At 62.6% G+C, this 9,692-nt stretch overlaps 1 protein-coding gene across 1 annotated transcript in view; it reads right to left on the bottom strand.

The window, feature by feature from the left end:
- Positions 1-71: 71 nt before the first annotated feature.
- The window catches only part of MROH1 (maestro heat like repeat family member 1), a 51,053-nt gene continuing 41,432 nt past the window's right edge, over positions 72-9,692 (bottom strand). The window contains 12 exon segments of the mRNA XM_088844524.1: positions 72-340; positions 814-879; positions 992-1,094; positions 1,159-1,293; positions 1,363-1,633; positions 1,635-1,828; positions 1,992-2,138; positions 2,418-2,532; positions 2,774-2,911; positions 3,473-3,669; positions 4,196-4,361; positions 6,229-6,383. Of these exon segments, the coding sequence (XP_088700650.1) occupies positions 255-340; positions 814-879; positions 992-1,094; positions 1,159-1,293; positions 1,363-1,633; positions 1,635-1,828; positions 1,992-2,138; positions 2,418-2,532; positions 2,774-2,911; positions 3,473-3,669; positions 4,196-4,361; positions 6,229-6,383 (1,773 nt within the window). The 3' untranslated portion in view covers positions 72-254.

The following is a 9,692-nucleotide window of genomic DNA, read 5'->3' as shown; positions in this document are numbered from 1 at the left end:
TGAGTTCAGCTTCCTAACCGGGAAGGGGGCTGCTGGCCTGCCCACAAGCCAGGTCACATCACCACGTCACCTGCTGAGCAGCGAATGGCTTTATTGGGAAGACGGGGGTCGGCAACTTGACCACCCTTGTGTTCCAGCCCTCCCTTGCTGTGTGGGCCCAAGGCCTCCCCACTCCGCCTGTGAGCAGGGGACTCCTTAGGGCCTCATCTTGGACCCTCGGGTCGGCCAAGCCGGCATTCGGTGTTGGGCCAGCCTTAGGCGAACTTCACCAGGCGGCCCAGGGTCTCCGCAGCCTTGGCGCGCACCTCGGGGGCTGGGTCCTTGAGCAGCATCTGGAGCGCTGGGTTACAAGGAGCCGCTGCTGGGGGCTCCACCACGGCCCTTAGAGAACTGACTGAGCCCAAGATCCTGCCCACACCCCGCTGACAGCTGCGGCTGACGCTGCCCTCCCCCCTTCCGGGCGCATGGAGCCTGGGGGCCAGGACCCTGAGGCTGACACCCCACCCTGTGCGTGGGGCCGCCCGCCCACCGCCCTCCTAAGACAGGCCTCTGCCGGGAGGGCTCAGGAGCCAACGGAAAGATAGTTTTTCCTTTTTTAGTGTTTTTTAAGCTCTTTTGGAACAGTTAAGAAGTTTCCGTGAATTACTAGAGACGATGAGGTCACCAGTGACAGGGAAAAAATCCTTGAAATCCAGGAAAATCACTTAGTCCCCCCTGGTGCCCACAGGGTCAGTGCAGCCCAGCGTGTTGGGGGGCGGGGGGCCCTCTGGGCTCCTGGCTGTGTGGGGCGGGGTTGGCAGGACTGGGGCTCACCCGCGAGGAGCTGCTCCAGGTCCACCTGCGGCCTCTGCTCAGCCTCCACGTGCAGCACCAAGAACCCTGTGGGGGTGGGGCCGCAGTCACGGGCCAGTGGGGGCTGCTCCGGCCAGGGGTGGGACCGAGGTCAGGGGCCAGGTCAGTGGAGGGGGTGTGTTGCCCGGGGCAGCCTCACCTGTGAGCATGGGGGCAGCAGCACGGACGTCCTCCCAGCTGCTCTTGAAGTAGAACAGACTGGTGCTCAGCAAGCGGCCCAGCAGGTCAGGGAAGTGGCGCATCTGCAGAGAGGCGGTCAGGCAGGCCCCGCCCGGCCCCGCCCCGCCGCCCGGCCCCGCCCCTCACCAGGTGCTTGCAGGTGGTGTTGAGAAACTCTCCAAAGTGCAGGCCGCGGCCTTCCTGCAGGTGCTTCTGGAAGACGGCTGCCAACTCCTCACACTCCAGGTTGGGGCCGCACATGCGCAAGGCGAACCTGCAGGCCTGCAGGGCACATGCTGAGCCCCAAGTCCCTGAGCTGGCCAGGCCTACCCATCCCCCCACGCTGCTCACCGCGACCACGGGGGCCTGGGGGTCCCGCAGGTGTAAAAGAAGGGGCGCCAGGCCGCCCACAACCTGCTCCAGGAATACGTCCTTGCAGTCCCCACGGCACGCCTTGTTGAGGTGTCCGAAGAGGCGGATGGACGCCGAGCGGAACTCCATCCTTTCCTGGGCAACAGCGGGTGTCACACGGCCCTCCCAGCCCAGCTTTCCGGGCAACCGCAGGGCATGAGGGGGACGCAAGGGGCAGAGTGGGCCAGGATGCAGCGGCCAGGGGTGGGGGGCCTACGCTGTCGAAGAAGGGCCGGATGCGGACAGCAATGTGCAGCAGCACCGCGTGCAGGTCCCAGGCGTCCACCAGGTCCAGCAGCTTTGCCAAGCCCACCATGGCCTCCAGCGCTACCAGGCTGTGTGGGTCATCCCCGTCATCCAGCCCGCCGATCATGGCCGTCAGGAGTTGGGGGCCGTGGGTCCGTACCTGGGGAGGCCACACATACCTGTGTGTCCAGGCCATGCCACATGCAGCCGCCCACCCTCCGAGCCCGTGCCCGCTGGGTCTGCCCAGGTCTCTTCACCAGCTGCGGCTCTGCTGTCCCTCCCTCACACAGGGGCAGGGCCCCAGAGGGCTGCCCGGTGGTCACCTTATCTGGAGAGCCCAAAGCAAGGTTGGCCAAGCCGCGGAGCACCAGCCTCCGCACGCGGGCGCTTGTGTCCTTCTGCCGTGCCGTCAGGTTGTCCAGCAGCGACTCCAGGAGCATCAGGTCGTTCACCACATTGCTGCTGAGCAGCTGGGGGCAGAGGCACGCTGACCACCTCCCCCAAATGCACCAGGCAGCACTGGTCCCCGGTCAGAGGAGACATGGCTGAGGCCAGCAGGCCAAGCCGGGCTCCTGGCCTTTCCTCAACCTCCCCTGACTCCTGACCCCAGTCACTCCCTGGCCCCCACTGCCTTGGTCTGGGGTGGATTTTCAATGTGGTTCCCCCGCCCCACCCAGGCCTGCCTGTGGGGGGGACTTCACACTGCCTCCCGCCACGCTCCACTCATGGTCCAAAGCAAGTGCTCCTACCTCAGCCAGGAAGGCTGTGGAGGTGACCCTCTGGACCTCATACACGCTGCTCTGTGTGGCGAAGAGCACCTTCATCACCAGGGGCAGCCGGGGACCTGCGAACTTTGCCATGGCGCTGGGAAGGAGGCACGCAGGCAGGGGCTGGGGCTTCAGGCTGCCCCAAGCACACCAGTCCCGGGGGCCTGGGGAGCATGCCTGCCTCCCACTCTGCACCGTCTGGCCCGCTAGCCCCGCCCCCCACCTCCTCCGCTCAGACACGCCCCCGTCCAGGCCTTCCCCCTGCACCCGGTCTGCAGCATCTACAGAACCCAGCTGCCCTCACGGACTCCCTGCCGCTGCACGCACTGCCCGCTCACCTGGCTAGCCGGGTGACGCCCTCCTCGTGCCCGGCCGAGGTCTTCAGCAGCTGCCAGCCCCCGTCCAGCTCCATGCGCTGCACCACATCCTCGTTGCCACCACGGACAAGCACAGCCTGCAGCGCATCCACCGCAGAGCTGCAAAAACGTGGGTGCGGGCTCGGCTGGCGCTGGCAGAGCAGCTCTGCCCCTTGCACGCGCGTGCACACAAACCCGCCTGTGCTCTTAGACATGTGCCCAGGGTCTCCCAGCCTGTTCCCTGCCAGCAGTGTCCCTTCCCCTGGGCAGCACTGTGGACCCTCTGCTCTTGGAGGAGCTGAAGGGGCCCCTGCCTGTGCCCAGGTCCCCCGACTAACAGTCAAGGAAAAGGCGCGGGCACAGCCAGTGGCACCAGGCCCAGCTCCAAGCCAGCGGGGCCTCACCCATGTGGCAGCTGCACGCCTACAGGGCTGGGCCCAGAGCCGCAGCCAACTGCAGGTGGGGGCCCTGCAGGGTCTCAAGTTGGGGCCCGGGTCAGTGTGGCTGAGGACTGAGGCTGCACTCAGGGTGGGCTGGCTTGGAACCTACCAACCCCAAGCACTCCCCAGGGAAGGCACAGCTCGGGGTCATCTGGTGACCGGCCCCCCACCCCCACCCCTGGGAATCTACTTCCAGCAGCCGACAGTCACGGCCTGGGGGTGCCAGGCCAGGCCCACTCACCTGCAAGGCTCGAGGCTCCGTGAGGCCAGGCCTGAGCTGGTGCTCCTCCTCTCCTTGGCCTGCAGGTGCCGGGGCGGCTGGACACCCATGGTGCAGCTGACCCGCAGCAGCAATGCCGCAAACAGCTGGGGGTAGAGCTCCAGCACTGCTGGCCCGGACGCTGGGGCAGATGCGACCTCGTGCAGCGCACAGGTGGCCTGCAGACGGGCCACCTCAGCCTCTGCCCCTACCCTCAGGGTAGGCTCAGCGAATGCTGGACCCTGCACCCACGTCCCCCGAGGTCTTGGGTCCTGGGAGGGGTAGCCGTGGGGGTAAGACAAGGAGCCTAGCCCTGTCCAGCTTGGCCCATGGGGCAGAAGGCAGGTCCAGGGCAGCATGGCCACCTTGGGGACCAGCTCCCAGCATCTGCTCTTGGCTCCTCAGCAGGAGGAGGAAATTCTTGCAGCTGCTTCACTGTGGAAACACTGCCAAGCTGGGTTTATTTTTTTCCCCGTAGGATGAAATAGAGTGGGCTCCCTTCGGGGCCTACACCTGCGGGGATTTTACAAGCCTGGGCTCACAGCTCGCCGGCTCCAGGGTTCCCATCAGTCGCCAGGTGCCAGCGAGGCGCAACCCAGGCTCCCCATGGGGCCCTCTGGCAGCAGCCATGTGGCCCCTCATTGCCTCCTGGGCCCACGGGGGAGGGCAGAGGGGGCAGTGCGTGCTGGCCCAGCCCCCACTCACCGCGAGGGGCAGCAGGGTGGCCACGCGGTCTGGCGTGCTGCTCAGCAGGAAGGCCCGGCTCTCCTTGAATGGGACGTCCTGGCTTATCTTCTCCAGGAGCAGCCCCAGGACCTGTGCGGCAAGGCCGGGCTCCAAGGCCAGTGCTCGCCACAGGGTGCAGGTGTGGCTGGAAGGGCGGGAGAACGACCCCTCTGAGGCCTCTGCCGGCCCCAGCTCCATAGCCCCAGCGTGCCCACCAGCCTTGGCTCCAGCCAGGCCACAAACAGCACCCTGACTCCAGGCCCTGAGTGACCCCTTCCTCCAACCCAGGGTCCTAACCAGGCAGCCTGATGGTGAGCAGAGACCCAGTGGTGGGGAGGTGTCCCCTGGAGCTGCCAGAAGCAGACACTGGACTCCCTTGGGGAGACACTGTCACCCTAGCCCCAAGCACACCTGCGAGTCACTTCTGAACAAAGAGCAGAACGTGGCCAAAGAGGCATGCAGGTGAGGTCAGGGGGAGGCTGCAGGAGGCCTGAGCAGCCCCAGTGTTCACACAAGGTGCGGCTGCATAGCATGTTTACAGGGAGAAGTGACAGACATCAGAGATCTAATCAGAACCAGAAACTAAACAGTGCATTTGGAAGAGAACTAACATAACAGCCCTTTAGAAATGAGACACACAGCGCTGTGCTCGGTGACGTACTCAAAATCAGCCTGGACATAGCAGGAGAGAGAAATGGTGAACTGGAAGAGTGGAGGAAGTTGCCCAGAACCCCGCAGGTAAGGGCCATTGGATGTTCAGAAGCAGAGGTGTCGGGGGCAGGGCGGTGGGGGTGAGCGCACTTTCGAGTGGTATCTCACAAGCAGAGGGGAGATGGTGTCTGAAGAGAGGCTGAAAATCAGGAGAGCTGACGACAGACACTAACTCACAGGCTCGAGAAGCCTGGGAGCCCCCTGGCAGGACCAAGAACGGAAAGCTTTGGGCCCCTCTCTGCCAGAAGGTGAAGAGTGCCATCAACAAGGGACACCCAGGGCGCGTCCCTCGGCCTCAGCTGGGCTCACAGGAGCCAGAAAGGACACGTCCTCTTACTCGAACTAAAGGGAAGCATGTGCCAGGCTCAAGCTCCAAACCCGGAGAGGGACGGCTGACTAAACGTGGTCCAGACACACAAAAGTGCAACTTCCAAACTAACTGAGTGAAAAGTGAAATTGTAACAAGACCCTGTCAATCTAAAAATGACAGTAAGGAAGATAAAAAAGATCAAGGGAAGAAAAATAGGCAGTTGGTTTAATCCCAACCATAGCAGCAATCGAGCGCTGTCTCCTCTGGGAAAGGGACCCCTACCGCACAGGGGTAAAAGGCCAACAGTGACGGCGGGATGGGCAGTGGCAAGCGGGACTGCCACGTTGGGGAGTGGTGCCCGCTGTCTGAGTGAGAGCCAAGCAGGCCGTGGGAGCCCCGATCTGGGGCAAGTGTAGACGCTTCAGGCCGCGGTCACAGGGAAGGATGCGCCGCCTCCCTGTCCCCTGGCACGGAGGTCTCCAGATCACGGGTGCCTCCTCCATCCACCACGTGGACCCAAAGAAAGGCATGCCCAGCAGGCCCTGAGCTCTGGAAGTACTGGGAGCAAAGGCTGCCTGGAGGCCTTGGCGCAGGAGCAGGGGCCCTGGGGACTGGGGACCCGCAGGGCCCAGCACAGGCCCGGGTGTGGACATGCCCTGCCCTGAGAACCCCAGTGACGACAACTGGAGCGTCACTGATGGGTCAGTGGTGTCCTCAGGAGCCAGGGGTGTCCATGGGAGATGGAGACCCTTCCTGGCTCAAGGAGGGCCCTGGTCCAGGGTCCTGCTCACGGATGATGGTGGACGGAGGCCCGGCAGAGCACCACACCCAGAAAACTGCCCATGAGAGCGAGCCATCTCCACCCAGCCCAGTGCCAGGGCCTCCAGGCTCCCACACACAGGATTAGAGGGCCCACAAATACCGGGTCAGGCCGGGGGACACCAGAGCATGGAGCCCCATCCATCCCTGCAGGCAGGTGGGCACCAGGTACCTGTCAAAGGGCAGGGGGCTGCCCAGAAGGCTGGACACCACAGCGGTGCAGTGGTGGGCGGCCAGGACAAACACGCTGTGCTGTGCGGCCTGTAGGACGTGCTCCTCTCGGGTCTCCTGCAGCTTGGAGCGCAGCACGCTCACAATCTCAGGTACCTGTGGGCAGGCAGTGATCAGGCCAGAGGCAGGGCATGCCCGCGTGGGTGCCGATCCCTGGGGCCAGGGAGGTCAGCTCCACCTTGGTGATGTCGGATTTCCTTGCTGCCAGCCCTGACAAAGGACAGGAGCCAGAGTCCCCAGGGCCAAGGGAGTTGACTCACGGCCCCAGAGTCCATGTGGGAAGGGACAGGAACCCAAGAGGGGCCTGCTGGTGGGAGGTGCCAGGACAGACAGACAGACACACACACACAGCCTGAGGGGGCAGAGTGGAAGGGCAAGGCCACAGGGGTGAGTGCTGAGGCTTACAGGGTGACCCTGCCTCAACCCCTGCAGGCAGGACACAGCTGTCCACTGCTCACTGGGAAGCACTCCGTCTCTCCTTCCAGGTCACGGGCTTGGCTGGGAGGGGCGGGCTTTCTGGCTGTGGCGGCTACACGGCAGCGGATGGGCAGCAAGGGCACACGGCGGCCCGAGCTGACAGGGTGCCACCCCGCACCGTCCAGGCTGGACAGCTAGGAAGCGCCCTGGTGTGAGGCAAAAGTTGACGATAGAGTGCTGGCCACGGCCCCAGGGACAGGGCCCCCTGGATGGGGCAGCTGGCGGTTGTGGGCTCCACCCTGGGGCAGGGCTGGCTGAGGACCCACCAGGGGCCTCAGGCCCAGGAACAGAGGGAAGGGCCTGCCGAGCTCTGACGGGACCCACGCCCACAGCAGGAACAGGGGCAGAGGGGAAATGCAGGCACATGTGTGGCCAGCCTGAGGGAGGGGCTCTGTCACCACAGTTCTCAAAGCATTTGTAAACATAACCAAGTCCTTCTCTTTCTATGACCATGAGTCCAGAAGGCTGACGACCTTCTAAGGACCTGGACATCTTTGCTGTGGCTCCACCCATCGGCCCTGACCCTTGGCCCATCCAGCTGCGCCTCCCTGACCAGCCGGCTGCTGCCACACTGAACCTGCTCAGGGAGCCTGGCGGGAGGGTGGTGCTGAGCCAACTGTGGCTGGGTTCTCGTCTCGGCCGTGGGCGTGGGCCCGTGATGTTCGCAGGTAGATGGGCTGTGATTGTCCCATCCACAGTGCCACTGGAACAGGCCACACTGTCTCTGGGGCAAGGAGCGTGCTCCAGTCTCCTGGGCTCTTTCTCGGCCATGAGGGGCAGGGCTCCCCAGAAGACCTCAGGCCTGACCAGCTGGCACTGATACAATTTTCGTGGGTGTGGGTGATAGTGGCGCCCTGTGGAGGCCTGTCCCTCACCCCAGGTTCTCAAAGTCCACTGGAACATAACTGCCCGTATGTACACTTTACTGCATTTCAAATTTCTGCAGGTAATTTTTTCCCTGTTTCCTTTTGCTCCCTTGGGTGTCGGTCTGTCTCAGCTCAACTGTCTCTGTTGTCTTTGCTTCTGCAGACTTTCTCAGCAGCGATACCCATGGGCGCCGAGAGCAGCTTGGACCTGACTCTCTGGAGCCATGATGGCACTTCAGCGCTCAGGTGTGGCGGCTCTGGCTGCGTCCATACTGGGTTCTCGGCTTCCTGGGACTGGCGAGCGGGGCCCACCCAGCCCAGGGGGCTCAGGGCCACCTCAGGCCTGCTGGGCTGCTCCACACTCGCCCTCAGCAGCCCACGCCGACACCTCCAGACTGAGATCCCCCCTTCATGGGGACCCCCTCCTTAACCTGCACAGGTTCTTGTGGGCACGGCTGCCTCACCCAGGCACATGCCGAGGAGGAACCACTGGGCTGGGGGTCCCTCTGCCTTAGGTCTGCCGGCCATCTCTGTGGAGCGGTGCTGCTTCCCATGCCCACACATTGGGAGGCAGCTGTTCGTTCCTGCCACGTCCCTCTGCCCTTGACCCCCAGTTCCCTCTGAGCCCACCTCACCATCCTGGCGTGTTGGGGCAGGGGTCAGCCCAGTCACGGGTCACCGACTAGGACCCCTTTTTCTGATTTGGTGTCAGAGAAACTCAAGTCTGATTGTCCAGGTGTTTCTGGGGGTCCCCCGGCAGGCTTTCAGGGCAAGAAAGGAAATGGTACCAATGGCGCCGATGCCAGTGTTCCTATCGTGAGCTAGAGGGGGCCTGCTGCAGACAGGCTGGGAGCGTGAGGCAGGACACCACCCTGGGGTGGGTGTGCTGAGTGGGTCTGTGGGGTGAGCCGGAGGAGACAGCCTGGCAGCTCTGGAGGCCGGCAGCCGGCTCAGCACATGGGCCTGGGGAGAGGCACCCTGATTTATCCAGGACGGGCAGGACTCAAAACTACTAGTAAATTCCTAGAGAAAAACGGAAATCTACGGGACACTAGATTTGGTAATGACTCCTTGGAAATGAGGCTCAAAGCACTGCATGTGCAGCTGCAGCAAAAGACAGGATCCAGGGAGAAGACAACCTATGCAAAATACCTGCCAGTCATGTGTCTGATAACGTGTTAATTTCAGAGTACAAGCAGCTCCTACAGTTCCAAAATGACATCAAATCCAATAACCTGATCTGGAAATGGGCAGGGACGTGGACTTCTCCAAAAAAGACAAAGAAATGGCCGACAAGCATATCCACATCACTCACTGCACAGGAAGCGCAAGTTGAAACCAGTATGACATGCTGCTTCACACACATCAGGGTGGCCACTATCAAAAACACAGGCACTGACAAATACTGGCCAGAACCCCCATGCCCTGCTGGTGGGAACGTAAACTTGTGCAGTCACTATGGAAAACAGTACAGCAGTTCCTCTGAAAATTCAAAATAGAATCACTATAAGATCCTGCAATTCCATTTCCAGATGTTCACCCAAAACAAAATAGGATCCTGAAGAGATATATCCATGTTTACAGCAGCATGACTCACAACAGCCAAGAGAAGGAAGCACACCAAGTGTCCGTCAACAAAGGAACGAATCAACAAAATGTGTGCGTATATATACAGACACCAGGACCACCAGCGGCCACGGCCTGCAGTCCAGCCTGTCCCCCTCCCCACACACAGAGCCACCAGGCTACCTTTCTACCACTCAGAGCTGACCTAGGAGCCCCACTCAGTGCAAAACCCGAACCTTGGTCCGTCAACCCGACCATCGCTTGCAGTCACACCCTCCTCCATGCTCCTTCCACTCCCCGCCCCACACCCTCAGGCCCTGGCTGGGGCCCCACAGTGGCACACGTTCCCCTCCAGGCGCCACACCACACACCCTCCATCCCAGCCTTGGCAGGCGGCCCCTCCACACAGGGCTTCTCCACTGGCAGCTCTTACTCCGCCTCCCCCTCAGAAGACACCTGTGAGGGACCCATCCAATACAGGACTTGTACCCAGAAT

Source organism: Moschus berezovskii, chromosome 16 (assembly GCF_049115385.1).
Source record: "Moschus berezovskii isolate FMDL1 chromosome 16, NW_MosBer_1.0, whole genome shotgun sequence".
Classification (NCBI taxonomy): domain Eukaryota; kingdom Metazoa; phylum Chordata; class Mammalia; order Artiodactyla; family Moschidae; genus Moschus; species Moschus berezovskii.
Note: the sequence above shows the minus strand (reverse complement) of the source record. Positions and strands in the feature narration are given on the sequence as shown.